We start from the raw sequence: 21,891 nt of genomic DNA on the forward strand, positions 1-21,891 counted from the left end.
TCATGGATGGTCCATGGAGCTTTTAACCCATGGATCCTATGTAAATGAAAGGTCATGGGTATTAGGGTTTACATGGATGTAACCCTAATCCTCCATAATATATAAAGGGGTCCTTGGCTCACAAAATTGGCACAAGTGTGTGAAAATAAGAGTGGGCCGATTTTAGTGTGCATACATATTCTCTCAAGTTCTTCCAAGGTGTTTTGGTGATTTGTGATTCCATTTGAGGCTTCCACACTATTGGGGCTAAGCTCTTAAAGCTTGAAGACATCAAGCTACATCAAAAGGTATGTCATCTAACTAGAACTTTGTAGTATAGGTGCTTCATAATATGCTAGTTAGGATGAAACCTTGGAATAGTTAATATTTGCATGTATAATAGAGAAAACATAGATCCAAGGTTTATAGGGTTGCATGTACACCATAGGAGTGTTAGAATGCTCAAAACCTAACAGGGACCTCATATGCTTCGAATCCAAGCTAAAGAGGGTCATAAGAAAACCCTAAATTCAAGTAGATCACCATATACACGAGAATGAGCATAGATTTATACCTCTACCAGCCTTTTCTGATCAAATGGTAGTAGATCTGAGCTCCTCAATCTGCCTAGCTTTCCCTCCTTCCTTCTTTCTTGCAAAATCACACTAGAAATGATGAAAATGGCTTCTTTTCTCACTCACAATGCTCTCAGGTTCTCTGGTGCTCTCAAGGGTGAAGGTGGCCGAAAATGAGGGTCATAAGATCCTTTAAATATGGCACATTCCCGAGGATTTAGGGTTTCTGTCCACAGCGCGGACTCGTCGAGTCAACTTGCCGACTCGTCGAGTCCATTCATTAAATCCAGTCAGCAATCGCGATCCTACTCGACGAGTCTAGGCGTCAACTCGTCGAGTCCTTTTTCTTGACACAAACTAAATAATTAAAATATGATACCTGGATTTCCGGATGTTACAAATTATGTATATTTAATCACATATGATTTATACAGATAATATTCGTTTTCTCGTTCTCAATTCAATAACTTTTCTCATGTAATTAATTACATAAAATTTTACTTATTTAATCATATATGATTTATATGGACAATATTTGTTTTCGTGTTATCAATTCAGTAGTTTTTTCGTGTATTTTATCACATTTGATTATATGTGTTTAATCACATAAGATTTATATCAAAAATATTCATTTTCGAGTATTCGATTCAATAATTGTTTTTGTGTATTTAAAATAAGAATAATTGTAAAAAAAATATTAAAACATTTTAACTATTAAAATAAATAAAAAAGTTATAAAAAATACACTAAATAATGTTTGTAAAAAATTCATGATACTATATTTAAATAAATAATACATAAATAATAAGTAATAGGTAACTTATTGAGTAACTCCAAAATAAATTATACATGGAAAAAACTAAATATTTGTGTATTGTACAAAATTATTCATTATTTATGAACGGTTACATCAAACTTTTTGATACTAATACTATTTTATTGTTATAAAAAAACAATAGAATGTATTGTGTACGTCTACATATTTTCACTATTCAATTTACTTGATTTTAATATATTTTATTTAATGGGTACTAGATTTTAATATATTTTATTTAATGGGTATACGGACAATTTTATGATTATCCGTTAAATATAAATAGAATAGTTATTTTCATTAATAGTACCAAAGTCAAAATGAAATGGAAAAAATAGGATTGAGATCGAAGACATGATATGGTGGCCAAAACGTCAGTTTCCTATAGCAAAGCGACACGTGGGGTGGCTTAAAAGGAAAATGTCCCCAACTGTTGGGCCAAAAGGAAGTAGTAAACTTATAAAGCAATAAAGGGAAGATAAGGATCGAGAGGTTGAGATTATATATATATATATATATATATATATATATATATATATATATATATATATATAAAGAGGGGTTGCAAAACACTTTTTTTTTATTGTGCCGCAAAACATTTACGCGTACCGTCGGAAATGGATAACGGATAAACATGTGTTTTTCAACAAAACATGTTTCCTTAAAATATGCTAATCATTACATTAATATACACAAAAATATATTTTTTTCTGTTTTTTTTTATTTTTAGAAAGCCATTTTTATCGAAAAAATATTTTAAATATATCAAAATTCATAATTTTTTATTCTCTATAAATAGACATCCATATTGATATAGTTTTAAGATAAAATAAATTTTTTTTTTTTAGATTTTCAGCCATCGTTATTAATAAGTGAATAAAAATCTATCATATTTTTATTACAGTACATTCGCTATTCACTTATGAATAAAACGTATGCTTAACATTTTTTTTATAGTTTAAATATCGTTCATATACGAATATGACGTATAATAAAGTTTTCTTACTTAAAATATATTTTTTACATCATCTTTCATCATATATTATATTTATATATGCATAAAACTTGTATTAGTTGTCGTCATATTTTATATTCATATATGAATAAAACATTTATCTTATTTTTGTTACAATTAATTTGTTATTCATATATGAATAAATAGTATAAATGATACTTAAACTGTACAAAAATTAATTATATATTTTTATTCATAAGTGAATACCGAATGTACTATAGCAAAAATCTGATGCATTTTTATTAACTTATGAATAACGATAGCTGAAAATATAAAAAAATAATAATTTTTTATTTTATCTTAAAGGTATATCAATATGGATGTCTATTTGTAGAGAATAAAAAATCATCAATTTTGGTATATTTAAAATCATTTTTCGATAAAAATAGTTTCTTAAAAATTAAAAAAAATGAAAAAAACTTTGTTTTTGTATATATTAAGGTAAAGATTAACATATTTTAAGGAAACATGTTTTGTTGGAAACACATGTGTTTTCCTTATCCATTTTCGCTGGTACAACGGAGGCTTTTGCGGCAAAAATAAATGAGTGACTGAGAATGATTCTCCCATATTCAGCCAATCATTTATCTAACATGTAAACCTAAAAAACGTGTGTGTCATTTTTTCATTAAGGGTATCATTGTAAATTAGCCAATTTTTTAGATTGGACTTACCTGTTCTTTGTCTTCAGTTTCCGATTTGATGAGATCTTTATCTCGTTTGAATCGGATATAGAGGAATTCATTATCAATATTCTTTTCTTTATATAATTCATTAGCAATTACACGCATTTTTTTCCATTTATCATGAAGTTTTGCATCTGTATTGTAGTTTTCTTCTTCGTATTCAGTTTCCGATTTGACCAGGTCTTTATCTCGTTTGAATCAGATATATTGGAGTTCATTATCAAGATTATTGCTTTATATAATTTGTTAGGAATTACGAGCATTCTTTCCGTTTATCGTGAAGTTTCGAATCTGTATTGCAGTTGTTTCATCGGATTTTTGTTTTGTAGTTTGAGATCTCTATTTCAATTTTATGATATGATCGGAGTTGATTTAATTTTCAATCAGATACATCGTTGTAGTTTTTACGCTCTGAAGTGAGAGAGATTGCTTAATTGATCAGGTTTTCATATGATATTTATTGCAATTGCATCATCTGATCGGAACTGATTTAATTTTCTTTCAGATCGTTTGTACGCTGAGGTGAGATTTATTTGAAATTAATCAGGTTTTCATCCTTACGACTTTTTTGTGTTTTTTTTTTAATTTTGTTGTCGTTCAGTTTCTATTTTATTTTATCATGATTTTCATCGATATTAAGATTGTTTTTGTTGTTTTGTACAGATCAATTGGTTTATTATGTAAAATTCGAGTGTTATTGATGGTGATTTGTATTCTTCGATGTGTGAGAGTGAAGAAGAAGATTTTGAGAACTCATTTTTTGAAGGTATCACTTATTGAATTATTATGTTGTTTTTAATTTTGTTGATTATCATGTATTTATATGTGAATCTGTTAATCTGAATAAATTGTTGTCTTATTCATATATGAATAAACATGTGATAATTGTAATTTCGAATTTATTATTATTTTCGTTTTATTCATATATGAATAAGTTCTGTTTTATTTTATATTTTTGAATCATTTTAATTTTATGTATTCATATATGAATGTTTTATTAATCCATTAATAAACATTGTTTTTTGTTTTGTTCATATGAATTTCATGTATTCATATATGATTGTTTTATTCATATATGATTGTTTTATTCATGCATTAGTAAATTTATTTAGATTTATAATTTTTATCAGGTGAATCTTCGAGTTCAGTAGATGATGCGCAATATTGTAGTAATGTAATTGGAGAACATGTCTATAAGCCAGATGTACCTGTTCAATTTATTCCATTTAAAGGTTTAATCATCAAATCATTAGTGTTGGCCATCAAAATGTATGATGAGTATGCTGATGTGAGACTGAGCACACAGTCAAGGTTTGATAACAAGATTATAAAGAAGAAACATGTTATATGTAATCGTGGTGGCAAACAGAAAAAGAAATCTTGTGACACATTGGGTACAAGTGGTGTTAGGAGGAAACGAAATTCAAATTCAAGAGTTATTGGTTGTCAAGCAAAGATTATATTTGAATCTGTGTATTGAACTCCAGATTATAAAGTTTTTCAGTTTGATGAACTTCACAACCATCCACTTGAGAAGAGAAGTGATTTAAAAAAAGCGAGACAAATGTCATATTCAGAAAAAGAGTTTATAGTGTGTGCTTCCACATCAAAAATAGGTCCAACTATGGCTCATAAGTTGAGGGCAAGTCTGAGAGGTGGGTATGAGTTTGTAAATCCCAAAGTAGTTGACTATAAAAATTTAAGGAGAGATATCAACAAGGATATAGGTTATAAACATGCCCAAATGATAGTAAACACAATGAATGACCGTCGAGCTCACTATCCAAATTACTCATTTGAGTTTAATTGTCAAGATGATGTTTTGGACTCTATGTTTTGGGATGATGAAATGGAGAAGACATATTATGCTGAATTTGGTGATGTTATCTCGTTTGATGCGACTTTCCAAACAAACAAGTACGTTATTTTATCTACTTTTTATAGCCTATTCATATATGAATATTTTAACTTTATGTGTAATGTTCAATTTTTAATATTGAAATTATTTTAATAATATGTTGTAACTGTATTCATACCTGAATACTTTTATATTCACTTATGAATACATCAAAAATTGAATTTAATGAACACTTTTTTTAGTGCTATAGGTATCGAATGGTTTTTGTTCCATTTACTGCTATTGACCATCATAAAAAACCAGTTACTGTTGGAGCGGGGATGCTAAGCAATGAAAGCATTGAGTCCTACTCTTGGTTGCTTAAAGCGTTTCTTAAAACTCATGGGAAAGAACCAACACTTGTTTTAACCGATCAAGATGCTGCAATAAAACAAGCTACTGAGAATGTGTTTCCTAATTCAAAGCACCGGTTATATATGTGGCATATAATGAAGAAGTTGAAAAACAGGGTATTATTTTAATATATTTCAAATATGTTACATAGTATTTAGTTATCTATCACACCCCCAAACCGGTAAAGCGGCGGAAACGTTCGGGGGCGGATGACTTAATGTATAGTATCACAACGATTGCATAATAGTAATCAAAGTACAACAACCATGATATTGATAAAGTATAGTTTTACATCTGTGTTCAAATCAATGTTTACTTGACACCAAAATGTATAATAAAAACAAAAAGACGTAAATCAATGAAGTTCCGTCTTCTCAAAACCTGTGGGTACCTGTTTACTGATTCCCTGAGAATACAATTAGTTTTAAAAAGAGTGTCAAAAATTAAGTTGGTGCGTTCATAAGCATATTTGTATGAGAAATTTGTTATTTGTTCCTTGAAAATGTAAGCGTGTTCTTCCAGAATATCCTATATTTTCTGTTGTAAATGAATTGTAGTCTTAATACTCTAAGACCAAAACGTGTAAATGTTGTTTTACTCTGAAATAGTATGATGTAGTTTTAATCCACATAAAACCATAAAATGAATGTTTCCAGAAATGTAAATTTCTCTGTAATGGAAAATAGTATACAATAATTGTATTTGTATGAAATTTCGTGAATGTATGTGTCTGAATCCACCAGCTGTACTGTAAAATACTGTATTATAGTTCTATATTTAATAAAACTATATAAAGTTGTTTACGTATTCGTACACTAATCGTGTTGTTCAATACCCAATTGTGAGTTATTATAACCATACTTGATGACCTAAGATGGACTGAACACGACGTTCTTTAGACGTCGGAATCGGTACGACATTTGTCACCCTAGCCCTGCCGGCCTAACTGTAGCTAACAGTTTAGGTGCGGGATTGTCAGTCCTGTATCGATCTATACACAAGTGTCACGTTCTTCCTCCAAGAGACTCTGGTTATAATTTCAGGGCTTTGATGGTACTTAAATAAGTACTTGAAGTATATCTCATAAAGTTATATTGACGGTTACGTGTAGAATAAAGAAAAGCCATTTTGTATTAATAAAATCATATGTATGACTCATAAACTATACCTATTATAGTTTATATATTTGTATTGAATCCCAGACTAGTAAAGTAGTATGTATATTTTAGTAAAAACGACAAATGAAACTATTTGAATAGTTTTGATATTAAGACAAGATTTCCTTGTGTTTTACTTGTATTCCCCACCCCCTCTTAAAATATGGAAAATAGTGAAAAAATAGGGGTATGAAATCACTTGATTTGACGAAACCGCGGGTTTTTGCTGAAAACCGGGTTCTACGCGGGCAGAGTTTCAAACCGAAAAACTCTTTTCTCGGAGACTTCAGGTATTCCGGGGCTTTCTTCTAATGCTAGGGAGGTTCCCTAAGCTTCCAGGGGGGGTTAGAGTGGCTTGAGAGGGTGTAAAGTGTGAAAGAAGGAGAAATTTTGCAAACTAAGCCGGGAGGTCTCGCATGCTATTTATAGGAGGAGTCTGGCCTTCGGAGCACAGGGCGTTCCTGCGAGGAGGGCAAGGTGTTCCCTCGTACGCAACGCGGAGGAGCGAGGCGCGTGTCTGGATTCCGAGCTTCATATGTGTCCCGCATGTGAGGTGGTTTAGTGGACGACTCCGGACCAGGTGTCTGCGAACGCGGGGCGTTCCTTCGGACGCAACGCGTTCCCCTTCTTGTTTATGTCCACGCGTAGATGAGACCGTACTCTACAACTTTCGTTTAGACTCCGTCGGCTAATTTTGACTTTATTTTTAAAGTTATATTTTTAACAGGCCGGGACATGAAAAATCCGTTAAAAAATCATAACTTCTTCATTCGATGCCCGTTTTCGTCTGTCTTTTTACCGTTGAACTAATATTGAAGAGATCTTTGATTCTTGTTTAGATTATGTCGGCTAAAAATCGCTCGATATATAATTCGAATTCCGGGTTGCACACTACTATGCCAAATCTTAGAAAATTCATAAATTCCTCATACGAACTTAGATTTGGACGTTCTTTTTATGCACGCTCTCGGTTTACCGTATACCACGACTTTTCTTTAGATCGCTAAGGCTAAAAATAATTTTATTGTAAACTCACATTTTACAACACAATGCGTCGTGTCGGTTCTGTCGCGAAACTTTGATAGGCCATAACTTCTTCGTTATAACTCAGATTTCGGGGTTCTTTATATTTACGGAATCCTTGTCACGACCACTATAACTCTCTTCATAGATATCAGGTTTATCTAATAGAAGCAGGAACAACATCGGGAACAATAGCAGCGTGTACTGCTACAGTTTCTTTGAAGACTCTTGTGACGATTGCCCCTTTCGTTTGTTCCAAAACTTCTTTTTGTTGCCTCCTTCCTTGGGTTTCTCGGGAATAGCTGTCATGGAGCCTTGGCTAACTCCATGATCCATGAGTGTTTGTGCCAGACGTTTGGCAATGTCAAAAGTAAGTGGATTTGCAGTTATACCGTTTCCTTGGATCGGGGGAGTTAATCCCCAGATATACCTCTCCACTTTCTTACTTTCCAGGGTGACCATCCCACGACATAGAATAGCCAAGTCACTAAATCTAGCCGTGTAAGGAGCAATGTCAGAGTTTTTCATCGTCAAACCCCAGAGTTCTTATTCTAGTTTCTATACCTCGCCCATAGGGCAGTATTCCGCTAGCATTAGGATTTTTAAATCTTCCCAGGTCATAGCATTGGCTACTGGGAGAGATAACGACTTGACATAACCGTTCCACCAAGAGAGGGCTCTGTCTAAGAAAGTGCATGCTACAAATTTTACTTTGCTAGCTTCAGGGCACGCACAAATTTCAAACACTGATTCTGTTTTCTCGAACTAGCGTGTTAGAGCAATGACACCTCCGGTGCCATCAAAAGATTTGGGTTTGGCATTCGAGAAGTCTTTATAAGAACACTCCCTTGGGTGTCCGAGACTTTCCCCGTGATTGGAATTGTGGGCACCACTACCCGGTCCACTAGCACCACTTGCGTTAATTTGAGTCATGGCGGCTGCTACGACAGCTATTACAGCAGCCTGAAAGACCGCAGTATCCATTGGTGGAGGTGGTGGTGGAAGAGGTGGTGTTGATGTGTTGTTGAAACGCCTGGGATTTCTTCGAGGTGGCATAATTTTGCCATAAATTCAAAGATAAAATGATGATAAGTTTTCAATAGTGGCTATGGAAATTCTTAGTGACATACGTTTTGTGTTCCAACTTTATTGTATTTGTAAGTTATTAAGGAAATAGTAAATTGTTAACACGCTGTCGCGCACATATTAAACAAATAAATTTATCACTGCTGGTTGCACTAAAAATATAGCACAGGGAAGCAGGGCCAAATCCTCAGGGACACAGCCTAAAAGTCAATGCCTTTTTGCATCAGGCACATCTAGTCAAGAAACAGAATATAAAAGGGGGTTTTTTTTGATTAAAACTAATAACTAGAAATGCAGTGATAATAAAGTAAACGAAAATCAATAATAAAAATGGTTTCAGCTCTGCTGTGACTTTCCTAATCATGCAACCGATCCAGATCTGATTATTTGAGATGCGTTCTATCTAAGCTGGTACTGAGAAAAACTAACAAGCTCTAGTAATTTCTCTTTTACCTTATTTAGTTAACCAAAACAAGCTCTTCAATTAACCCTAACTTTTTACTGTCTAATCAAACAAGCTCTTAATTAAGATCAGAAAAGTTGCATTAAGTTCTTTGTAAAATTTCCAGCAATACCTAATACTTCTGACAAGCTCGGAAGCATAAAGGTATGATTTTTACAGTTTATAATAAAGTCAAATCCCAAACACGGAACCGATTTATTACTTGTTACTTATTACCAATTAATTAGAATAATTACGGATTCTATTAACTGATTAACTAGAATGATAAAACCCTAGCTAGGTGATCAGACTAACAAGAATCAAAATCAAACATTCATTAAGAACAAAACTGAAGAATCTAGATAGAAACACAAATCAAAAACCAGATCTAATGATCAATCACATGAAAAGTACTTGTCTTTGCAAAACTGAAAACTAGGGTTTAGCCAGAAATGGCTAAAATCTGATCTAAAACAATAAAAAGAAACATTAAACTACTAAATCTTACTAAACTAAACGTAGGAGATGATCCACAGTCTTCAGATCTTCAGAAATCGTTGAAATCGGAGAAGAAACACCTCCAAAATCGTATTTTCGTCGTCTGGTACCTCTGGAATCGCCAACTTAGTCTACAGGGATGCTATCAGGGTCTATTTATACGTCCAGCAGCAAAAACGACTCACCTGCAATCGCATGTACACAACCTGCGATCGCAGGTTTTGAAGTAAACGCGTCTCGTGCCTTTTTAATGAAGTAGGATGCTATTTTGACACTTTTTGGCCAACCTGCGATCGCATGTACACAACCTACGATCGCAGGTTTTCATTTTTCACTTCCGGATGAATTTTTGGCACAAAAGAACCTCGAAGACAACTTGCGACCAAACCTGCGATCGCATAAAGGCCCCATGCGATCGCATGAAGGCAACCTGCGATCGCAGGTTGTGCCTAAGACGTCCGAAATTTCGTCTACTTTTCAGATCATTTTGAATCGCGTCAATCGGAGTTACGGTTCTCGAGATATGGTCAAAATACTGACAGGGGGTCAAAGCTGCCAGCAACATCCTTTAACTTTAGATTGCATATTCTTTCTTCGTGTGATCAATTCAATCGAATGTTTCTTGACCAAAGCATCTTCCAATCATGCCACAACATACTCCATAAGTTCCAAGCTCCATTTTAAGCTCCAAACGCGCATCCAACTGCTCCCAAAGCACTGCTCCACTCAAACTATCTGAAATTGACATAAAAACATGAGTAGTACGGGAATTCTTACGAATTACATGAGCTGAGAATTATTTAAATAAATGAAATGAAAATGTACAAAATATGATCCTAAAATGATGATAAAAACTACCCTATAAGATGCATAAAATGCCATCTAACATAAATCTACTAATAAGTATATGATTTCCTTAACAACTTATGAACTCAATGGTAACATCCAATGAAATAAAATGCATGTCAATTTCATTGATGAAATATTTTAGTACATGGTTCCGGAAAATTTGACCTTGATAAAGGTCTAGAGTACATCAATGAACAGGGAAAATTTTGACAGCATTACCACCTATGAATAGTGTAATCACTTATTCAACAGGTCGAACTTACATACAAGGAAAAAGTAGTACTAACGCTTACTCAAAATACTTAGTCTATAATATACATGAGTAGAATACGAACTACTCATAGTGCACGGTATTCAGAGAACTGTGGGATTGAGTCATGGAGGTTTGCATCTCCTTTACTTGGTACTCAGCCTCAATGACATGCCTCTCCATTACAGCTTGACGTACTTGAAGCTCTCTCAACTCAGCTCGAGTTGCGGTAACTTCCTTTTGTAGAGCCTCGGTGTGATCTCTAGTATGGTCATGACCTTCGTCTAGAAAACGAAGGCGGACTGCAGTAACTTCTGTAGTGGCACCAACTTCCATGACTTGGTCGGTGGTTGCTCTGGCCTGCTCGCCTTGACGAGCCATGCGACGAATGATGACAGGTAAAGCCCTGTATGATGAACCTCCTTTAATGAGGTTGTAGAAACCTCGTTCCATCCCGTAGGGAGGGCGCTGTCCTTGCTCTCAACTCCATCTCTTTAGATCCACTGCCCATTGGGAGTCGGGCCCTGGAAGTTTTGTCAGGGATTTTGAGCGTCTTGTAGTGGATTGTAAACTTCTGGTTCCGAGTCAGTGTCTTCCTCGTCTTCTTCAGTTTCTGAAATCTCTTCAGGATCTTCCTCGGTCCAGCCTTCGTTTCCTTGGTTATGGTAGTGGGGATCTTCGGGGATGAAAAATCCTGCCATAATGTCTATATGAGAGTAGAGGTAAGAAGCATAGAAAGAATCTAAGCATGTGGTTTTATAGTATCATAAAATACTCGTATAGTATTTTAAATTTGTATGATAAAGGTTCTTTGTATGGTTTGTTGGTAAGTTTAGCCTCGTAGTTCACTACGACCATTCCTCGGCATACCTTAGTCACATCCTGGATAAATATAGTTGATCAGGCTATATTCATCCCAGATCTGATTACATACCCCGAGATCTACTCGTAGTGTTCAATTTATCTAATACTTTTTGTTTTGCTATTGCTATGACACCGATGATTGTACTTATACTTTTATAAAAATATTTTAATATTTTAAAGTCTACTTGTACGAAAATGTTACGTCAGAGAGTTTTTGTCCCATTGTATTTATAGTTTGTATATCATATGTGGTTTGATATACTTAGTTCACTATAAACAATGCTCTGATACTAATATGTCACACCCCCAAACCGGTAAAACGGCGGAAACGTGCGGGGGCGGATGACTTCATGTATAGTATCACAACAATTGCATAATAGTAATCAAAGTACAACAACCATGATATTGATAAAGTATAGTTTTACATCTGTGTTCAAATCAATGTTTACTTGACACCAAAATGTATAGTAAAAACAAAAAGACGTAAATCAATGAAGCTCCGTCTTCTCAAAACCCGTGGGTACCTGTTTGCTGATTCCCTGATAATACAAGTAGTTTTGAAAAGAGTGTCAACAATTAAGCTGGTGAGTTCATAAGCATATTTGTATGAGAAATCTGTTATTTGTTCCTTGAAAATGTAAGTGTGTTCTTCCAGAAAATCCTATATTTTCTGTTTTAAATGAATTGTAGTCTTAATACTCTAAGACCAAAACGTGTAAATGTTGTTGTACTCTAAAATAGTATGATGTAGTTTTAATCCACATAAAACCATAAAATGAATGTTTCCAGAAATGTAAATTTCTCTGTAATGGAAAATAGTATACTATAATTGTATTTGTATGAAATTTCGTGAATGTATGTGCCTGAATCCACCAACTGTACTGTAAAATACTATATTGTAGTTCTATATTTAATAAAACTATATAAAGTTGTTTACGTATTCGTACACTAATCGTATTGTTCAATACCCAATTGTGAGTTATTATAACCATAGTTGATGACCTAAGATGGACTGAACACGACGTTCTTCAGACGTCGGAATCGGTACGACATTTGTCACCCCAGGCCTGCCGGCCTAACTGTAGCTAACAGTTTAGGTGCGGGATTGTCAGTCCCGTATAGATCTATACACAAGTGTCACTCCCTCCATGAGACTCTGATTATAATTTCAGGGCTTGGATGATACTTAGATAAGTACTTGAAGTATATCTCACAAAACTATATTGACGGTTATGTGTAGAATAAAGAAAAGCCATTTTGTATTAATAAAATCATATGTATGACTCATAAACCATACCTATTATAGTTTATATATTTGTATTGAATCCCGAACTAGTAAAGTAGTATGTATATTTTAGTAAAAATGACAAATGAAACTATTTGAATAGTTTTGATATATGACGAAACCGCGAGTTTTTGCTGAAAACCGGGTTCTGCGCGGGCAGAATTTCAAACCGAAAAACTCTTTTCTCGGAGACTTCGGGTGTTCCGGGGCTTTCTTCTAATGTTGGGGATGTTCCCTAAGCTTCAGGGGGAGGGGGGTGTTTAGAGTGGCTTGAGAGGGTGTAAACTGTGAAAGAAGCAGAAATTTTGCAAAGTAAACCGGGAGGTCTCGGTTAACGTATACCACAAATTTCGGGCTGCACACTGCTATGCCAAATCTTAGAAAATTCATAACTTCCTCATACGAAGTTAGATGTGGACGTTCTTTTTATGCACGCTCTCGGTTTAACGTATACCACGAATTTCATTTAGATCGCTAAGGCTAAAAAGCATTTTATTGTAAACTCACATTTTACGACACAGAGCGTCGTGCCGGTTCTGTCGCGAAACTTTAATAGGCCATAACTTCTTCGTTATAGCTCAGATTTCGGCGTTCTTTATATTTCCGGAATCCTTGTCATGACCACTATAACTTTCTTCATAGATATCGAGTTTATCTAACATTTTATTTTTGACGCTTATTTTTTTCATCTTAATTTATTATATCTTTATTACTTTAAAATGAGTTACAACAGTTGACCTAAACTATTACATTGACTTGAAATAACAGGTTGTTACATATTCATAGATGAATATAGTAATTTTTTTAAAGTATTAGTATATCCATTTATGAATATTTATTATTATTTTACTTATTAATATTTATTCATTGATGAATAAATATAGAAGTTTATTTTATTTTTGTTTTAATACAGATATTAGACGATTTATTTATGAACACAGACTTTAGAAAAAGATTCTCTAAGCTTGTTTGGGACATTAATATGACACCTGATGTCTTTGAGGTGAAGTGGGGGTTTGCTTATGAAGGAATTCAATCTTGAAGACACGAGATGGTTTAAAGACATGTTTACAAAACGTGATTCATGGATACCTGTATATTTTAACGATATTCCAATGTGTGGATTGCTGAAGACTACGTCGAGGTCAGAGAGTATGAATTCATTCGTTAATACCTACTCGAAAAGTGGTAATTTACTTTTGAATTTCATGATGAATTACGACACTGCCATTCAAAAGCAAAGGAATACTCAACGAGAGCTTGATAAGACATCAAAGAAAGCATCATATAAAATGGAAACACCTCGAGAAATAGAACTACAAGCATCAAAAGTCTATACAAATACATTATTTTTTGAGGTACAAAAGAAAATATATAAAGCAAGTTTTTTATGTACATACTCGTATGTTGGTATTGAAGATGGGTGGGAAGTTTACATTGTGCAACACAACAACACTAAAAGTGAATTTAAAAATTAATTTAAGGTGATTTAATAGTTTTTTTTATGAATAATTTAATGTTTATATATGAATATGAGAATATTCATATATGAATATTTTGATCATTTTAAAATTAGAGCATGTTCATATATGAATTTAAGTTCATATCTTATATGAATATTTACATGTTATTATTCATATATGAATATTTATTTATGATTATTCATATATGAATATGAATTATTGTATATGATTAGAATGTAATATTCATATATGAATACTTATATATGATTGTTCATATATGAGTATTCATATATGAATTTAAATGTGTAAATTTTGTTTAAATTGTTTTTTTTCATTTTTTTATTATGTTTTTGTATCTGGTTGAAATAAAAGCTGAAGAGAAAGAAATAAATTGCAGTCGTGAACATTTCAAGCGTATGAGTGTTTTATGCAGACATGCCTTTACAATAATGATGAGATGTGGTGTTAAAGAAATTCATGAAATGTACATTCTGAAAAGATGGAGAAAGGATGTGATATCAAGAAATTATCGTTTTAGTTCTCATCAATCCGATTCAGGGGATCATGAGAATGTAAAGCTAGTTAATGATTCATATAATAGTTTTGAATCATGTTTGGATATTGTAAGAGATGACAAAAAGAAATTGGCTTTGTTTGCTGAGAAACAACATATGTTGTTGAAGGAATTTGAGAGTGATTATACATCTGGTGGATTGAAAAGCAAGACGGATGGTGAAGTCGTATGCAAGCTTATGGGTGTTTCTATTCCTATTCCAAAAGAGATTAATATTCATGTTCCTCAAGTTCAAAGCAATAAAGGCTCTGGAAGAAAAGAATTTCAAGTGCAGGTGAAGCAATATATGAAATTTCTAAAAAAGAACATAGATAGTGCTCAGGATGTGGAAAACGAGTTCCTCACAATTTACGTACATGTCCAGTAAGAATTGTAGCTGCTCAATCAACAAAAGATATTTAGGGTTTTTGTTTTTGTTGTTTTTTGTTTTGTTTTTTTTAATGTTTTTTGGTTCTATTCATTTATGAATATATGCAGATAATAACCATAAATAATAATATTCATGTATGAATAATACACATTTATATGGATAAGGTAAACTGATATGTGAAATACATGTTATTTTAAAATGAATATATCATATTTGTTTTTTAATTTGCTAATAAATAAGTTATATGGATATGGTAAATTGATATGTGAAATACACATATTATTCGTAAATTATTCATAAATAAATACATCATATTTGTATTCATTTATGATTGAAGACGTTATTATTTACATATTATAGGTAAATGAATATATCATATTGGTATTCATCTATGAATAAACTTAAATAAAATTGAAAACTAGCACAAATGAATACATCATAAATGAATACAAATATGAATACATCATATTTGTTTATTAATTCACTAATAAATAAGTTATATTAATATCTGAACTTTGTTATACTGACATATTACTCCTAACTTAATCATAAATGAATACATCAGATTTGTATTCATTTATGATTGAAGACGTTATTATTTACGTAATAAATTTAAATGAATATATCATACTGGTATTCATTTATGGATAAACAGAAATAAACTTTGAAAATATTTGAATATAAAAAACTAACAGAAATAAGCAAACTTGTTTCTATTACCTAATCATTCAACACAAGATAATAAAATATGTTCATAAGTATTCACAAACTATTTAAACGATGTTCAATAAAACTTAACAAACCACCTAAAACTTGTTTCACAGAACCATCTTACATGTCCTCGAAATTCATTCAACTTCAACACAAACTGTTCTATACCATCACACTTCATTACAAACAATCATCAATATTCTTTTAACCTTTTTTGAATTGTTTGCATAAGCGGTACGCACTTTTAATTCCACATTTAGATATTTTTCAGCAAGATCCAACACCTTAGCCTTCAACATGTTAATTTCAGAAGTTAGCGTTCGGTGTGCATACCTTTGTCTGAGCTTCTTTAAAGTAGTTTGTTGAATTGCACTTTCTTTATGAAGACCTAATTTCCACTTTGAGATTGGTTGTCCCATATAGGTTTCCCTATGTCTCATTGCAAAGACCCCACATTCAACTTTTATTTTAACTGTTCTCCATGGCATTTCAAGTCATTAGGGGTATGATACTTTCTTTTGAGATGGCATTGGCTCTTGGATGGTTTATTTCTTTAAAGTATCTCACAAACAAATTTTTCTGATCATTAAATAAAATAAAAGTTAGATATGTAATAAATTGGTTCTTATATGTTGTTGTGAATTGGGTGCTTACCAAAAGTTTCAATAGTACTCCATATTTCCCTTCATAACCCCCCTCAACTGCATTGTTGTCTAGAATTTCAATTGATGGTTTCTTTAAGTTGAAGACAATCACAAAAATGTGAGCACTTTGAACAACTAGAATGAATACCTGTTTTTATGTATATAATGGTAAGTATTTTGTTGATAAAATATGTATGTATAAAAAACAAGTTTAATTAACATACCATGTCAATATCTTTTATGTTCAAGATTTTTTGTACCCATCAGTGCTATCATGAAAGTTCTCCTTGAATTTTTCATACTTTCTTTCATCAGACTTGAAGATACATAAGCATTCTATAAATAATATAATTTTAAAAGATTAGTAAGTTGTTAATCATAAATGAATACATCATTTTGGTATATTAATCATAAGTATATACTAAAGATATTTATTTTTGATTTTTATATTCATAAATGAATACATCATTTTGTTATAATCATATGTGAATTTCTGTTGCATATACATAATTATCTTAAATGATAGTAAATAAATCTAATATTCATAAATGAATACATCATATTGGTATATTCATTTATCAATAAAGAAGAAATTAATGTTAGAAGACAAACTTACAGAAACTTCAACTTTCAAGAAAAGTCTGTATGGTGAATTTCCGAAATCCCTTCCCAGTTCTTAGTGGTTAAGTAAATCAGCCCAAGTGTCTAAAACATCTGCAAAAATCTTTGTGTTTGCATATAGACTTTCCATATTTACTCTTTCTGTTACGTGGCCATATTTTGTCTGGACAACCACATCTCTGTAAATATATAATTAAAATGTCATACATTATTATCTATATAATAATCATATATGAATATGTCTATAAAATAAAGTTACTTACGATGTATTTCCTTGCAAGTTAAACAACCACTCACAGACAATACTTTCCTGATGTGTCAACTTAGGTTTTGTGTCTATTATCCTGCATTTGTAAGGTGATTTGAAAGCATCAGCAAGCTTCTTCTCTCTTGATTCATCTAGATCATAACAACTTTTGAGCATTTGAATTACATGTAAATCATGTAAGTCTCGAGTGAATCACATATGAATTACATGTGATTCACATGTAAATAACAAGTGAATTAAATATGAATTAACTGTTATTCACATGTAAATCGCGAGTTAATCACATATGAATTACAAGTGATTCACATGTAAATCACATATGAATTACATGTGATTCACATGTAAATCATAAGTGAATCACATATGAATTACATGTAATTCACATTTAATCACAAGTGAATAATATATCAAGTAAATATCACATTATATAATCACAAGTGAATCACATATGAATTACATATGATTCACATGTAAATCACAAATGAATATCACATGTAAATCTTATATGATATAATAATATGTGAATCTTACATGATATATACATATGCATTTTTGTGAGTGTTCTTGCATTAATCATTTTTTTCTTGTTGATTTAGAAGAACTTGTAGAAAATATTAAAGATGTGAAATATGATAAGTTGAAGAAAAATATGGCAATCTTGACATGAAGAAATGAAAACACTAGAAATTTGTAGCATTTTTTGTTTTTATATTTTATTTTGTATCGAATAAAATACTTATACTATTTGTGTTTATAGATTAGTAAATAAAAATGTGTTTTTTTTAATTACTTACAAATATTATAGTATAAGAAATATACTTATATGCACCTGAAATGTTGATTTTTTTGATTAAAAAAATTAAAGTTTTTTTTATAATATTTCAATTTTTTTTTAGTTTTTAATGATTTTTAAAAATTTATTGTTTTTAAATAAATTAAAGCTTTTTTTAAAAGAAAATCAATTTTTTTTAAAAAAATCAAGTTTTCCGAAAAAATTAAAAAAATTTGCATTTTTTAAAATATTCGAAAATTATTATTTCTATATAAAACTTCGAAATTTTTTATTTATTATGTTAATTTTTAAACATTTTTATTAATATTTATTATAACACAAAAAATTTAAACATTAAATGAGATTGGTAAGATGATGATCATATCCTTAATGAATTAATTTTGATCTAACGCTCCAACTTTAATTCTCGGGTTCTCAGGAAACTATGAGTTATCAACGGATCTCACCCATATATATATATATATATATATATATATATATATATATATATATATATATATATATATATACACACACACACACACACACGCGCGCGCGCGAAAAAAGTTCAATAGATAAACATTATTAATAAAGAAACCAATAAACCAATCCAAAGAGTCCAAATTTAAAGCAATCAACGGACAAAAGTAAATGTTGTTGACTTTACAATGGACACGCATGCGTCAGATTATACAAAAACCTACTTTATAAAAAAACGAACTTTCTTTTTTTCCATGATGATATATATAAAAAACGAACTTTTTTTTTTCAAAAAAACTCATTTCATTTTTCTTTGTTTTTGGAAAAGTTGAGGTATATTTTTTAGTGAAAAAATTAATAATTATATATCAAAATTCATATCTTTTGGTAATCTTTAAACATAGATTCATATTGATGTTAAAATAATTGAAATTTCAATTCAGATTCACATTGTGAATTGTGAATAAGCTCATATTCACAGTATGAATAAGAATATCAGATTCACATTATGAATTCTGAAAACTAAATTATATATACACTTCAGATTCACAATGTGAATAAATCCATTTGTTGATTTTACAAAACTAATTTATGAGTAACCGAAACATTAAAATATTATAAAATTACAATGAAATATATTTTGATTCATATTTAATTTCACTAAAGTAAATTGTAAATGATCAAATAGTTGAAATAGTAAATTAGATTCACATTGTGAATGCTAAAATTGAAATATTTACAGTTCAGATTCACAATGTGAATCTAAACTGATCGATGTTTATTTTAATTGATGTTGATGTTTATTAATAGAGAACAAAAAATTAAGATTTTTGGTATATTTAGTTTCTTTTAGATAAAAATAAACATAAATATTGAAAAAAACAAAACGAAGTGGGTTTATATATATATATATATATATATATATATATATATATATATATATGTTTAGGTTCTTTGGAAAACAAAAAAACCTTAAAAAAACTCTAAAAATCATAAAAATACATAAAAAAAAATACTTAGAGATCATAAATATTTTTTTTACTATATATTCTTAAAAATCGCAACTTTTTACATAATTTCGTTGAATTTTTTTTGAAAAAAAACCAAAAAAATAAAAATATATAAAAAAATAAAAATATATAAAAAAATAAAAAGTCGATTTTTTAATTTTTTTTCTTCAGTGATTTTTAGAATATAAAGTAAAAGGAAAAAGATTTGTGATCTCTAAGTATTTTTTTATGTATTTTGATGATTTTTAAGGTTTTTTTTTGTTTTCCAAATAACACTTCCCTATATATATATATATATATATATATATATATATATATATATATATATATATATCAACATCGATATCTTTGGAAAGAGGACGAAAAATCATGAACAACGATATATTCGGTTTTTTTTTCGATAAAAAACATGATCTATAAAAATTAAAACAAAAAAAAGAGATGTTTGCGATGGTGTTGGTGGACAACGTGTGGTATTTTGGGGATTGAACTAATATATGTAAAGGTCTGATACTAATAACTAAGATTACGGATCGGACATATATTCTATATATACAACAAATTACTTCCTAATATACAAACGATCACTAAGAATATTAAGTTCACGATGTCGCTGATCTTGCTGATGTTGCCCCTAAGCAAAACTGATTTTATTATTATCATATCATCACCTCGAAACCATAGCCACCAACATTGCACAAGACAATCAATCTTGAGCTATTCCATTTCATCAAGTCCACAATGTGTATATTTGTGTCTAACTTTTCTAAAAACTACCCCAATCCTCAATATTCATAATCCTCATAAACATTTCCCAGTTATTATCAACGTCATTCATTTTATGCATCCCTCCGGATATATCCTTAAAACTCTTTCTTAACCTCAAGGTATTTTTGGTTAAGCTCCCAAACATAATATGTAAAATAACCAATAAAGAAATATTAGAATAACAATGACTTGGAAATTTTGCCTTATTCTTGAACTTCATCAACTCTGAGTCTTCAATAATTTGGAACTTTTTAGTTTTTTCTTCATAATACTTCTTGATCTCTATAGACTCTTATTTACTCAAACTTTGTAACTATTTTTTCATTTTCTGTTTTTTCACTTTTTTTTTCTTTTTTTCTCACTTTTTTCACTCAAAACTAAAAACCTAAAAATAAAAACATATGCTTAAGCAAGGGAACTTAACTTCAACCTTTATTGGTTAGAGGTATTATTCTAAAGTGTAATGACTACATAAGCTTTCCTGGATACATTTCAGGTACACGATGCTAATCATATTATGTCCCTCAAACTAAAAAAGGTTATGTGTTTGTTCCATGATTTCACTAGAATAGGGAAGCCACAAATATACTAGAACATATATTGACTCAAATAAACATCGAAGCTCGCATCGGATCGTTCCACACAGCACTGGCAACCTAGGTCCCGACACAATGACATAACAATTTTTTAACTAGATTTAAATTTAGACCATTGTTTCAAGTCTCTCTATAACTTTTAAATCCTAGTCCTTTTTGTATATTCTTTCAGTATGGTTGTATTCCTATATGTAACCCCCTACCCCACACTTAATTCATGCAATGTTCCCAATGCATGCTTAGAGAAAGAAAGAACATAAAAGTAAAGAGAGAAACTGGAGCATACTCCACTGTGATAGAAGTGGCGAGGTCGATCTGGAATGTTGTGTGGTTGACATCTAGTAAATTTTCTAGAAAACAATACTTCTAGACTTCAGTAGGAATAATCTTGAAATGCACCACGAAAAAGGACTTCAAATAGCGGTAAAACGAACGAGCAAATAGTGCATCTGAGATTCCCTATGTTGTGGCAGAGTGTAGCCACGCCATGGGCTTCAAATAATATGAGATCTTCGTGGCCACGTATAGCCATGTTGTGGCTGCTAGGAATTTAAAAAAGTATAGCTTCTGTCTACTTCGATTTCTGGTGAGGAAAGGTAATCTCGGGATGCCATATCCCTTCATTTCTGATGTTGAATCAAATCTTCGGTTATTATGTTGATTAGACTCGAAAATTCGCTCAAAAATTCTTCTCGATCACACGTCGAACCCCTCACTAAATCTCTCGTCATGTTTCTCGGGAAACAAAATCGTACACTCCAATCAACCCACTGAACTTAATGCAAACATTACTTCTAAGAAAAAAAAACACGTAATAAAAAGGAAAACAGCAAACAAAAA

At 31.2% G+C, this 21,891-nt stretch overlaps 1 protein-coding gene across 1 annotated transcript; it reads left to right on the forward strand.

Annotated features, from left to right (window-relative positions):
• The first annotated feature begins 3,789 nt into the window (after positions 1-3,789).
• LOC145114167 (protein FAR1-RELATED SEQUENCE 5-like) lies at positions 3,790-5,448 on the forward strand. Its single transcript, XM_079050164.1, has 4 exons — positions 3,790-3,835; positions 4,200-4,463; positions 4,557-4,986; positions 5,178-5,448. The coding sequence occupies exons 1-4, from the start codon at positions 3,790-3,792 to the stop codon at positions 5,446-5,448; spliced, it is 1,011 nt and encodes a 336-aa protein (XP_078906290.1).
• Positions 5,449-21,891: the final 16,443 nt, after the last annotated feature.

Source organism: Lactuca virosa, chromosome 5 (assembly GCF_052849685.1).
Source record: "Lactuca virosa cultivar CGN04683 chromosome 5, Lactuca_virosa_CGN04683_v6, whole genome shotgun sequence".
Lineage (NCBI taxonomy): Eukaryota > Viridiplantae > Streptophyta > Magnoliopsida > Asterales > Asteraceae > Lactuca > Lactuca virosa.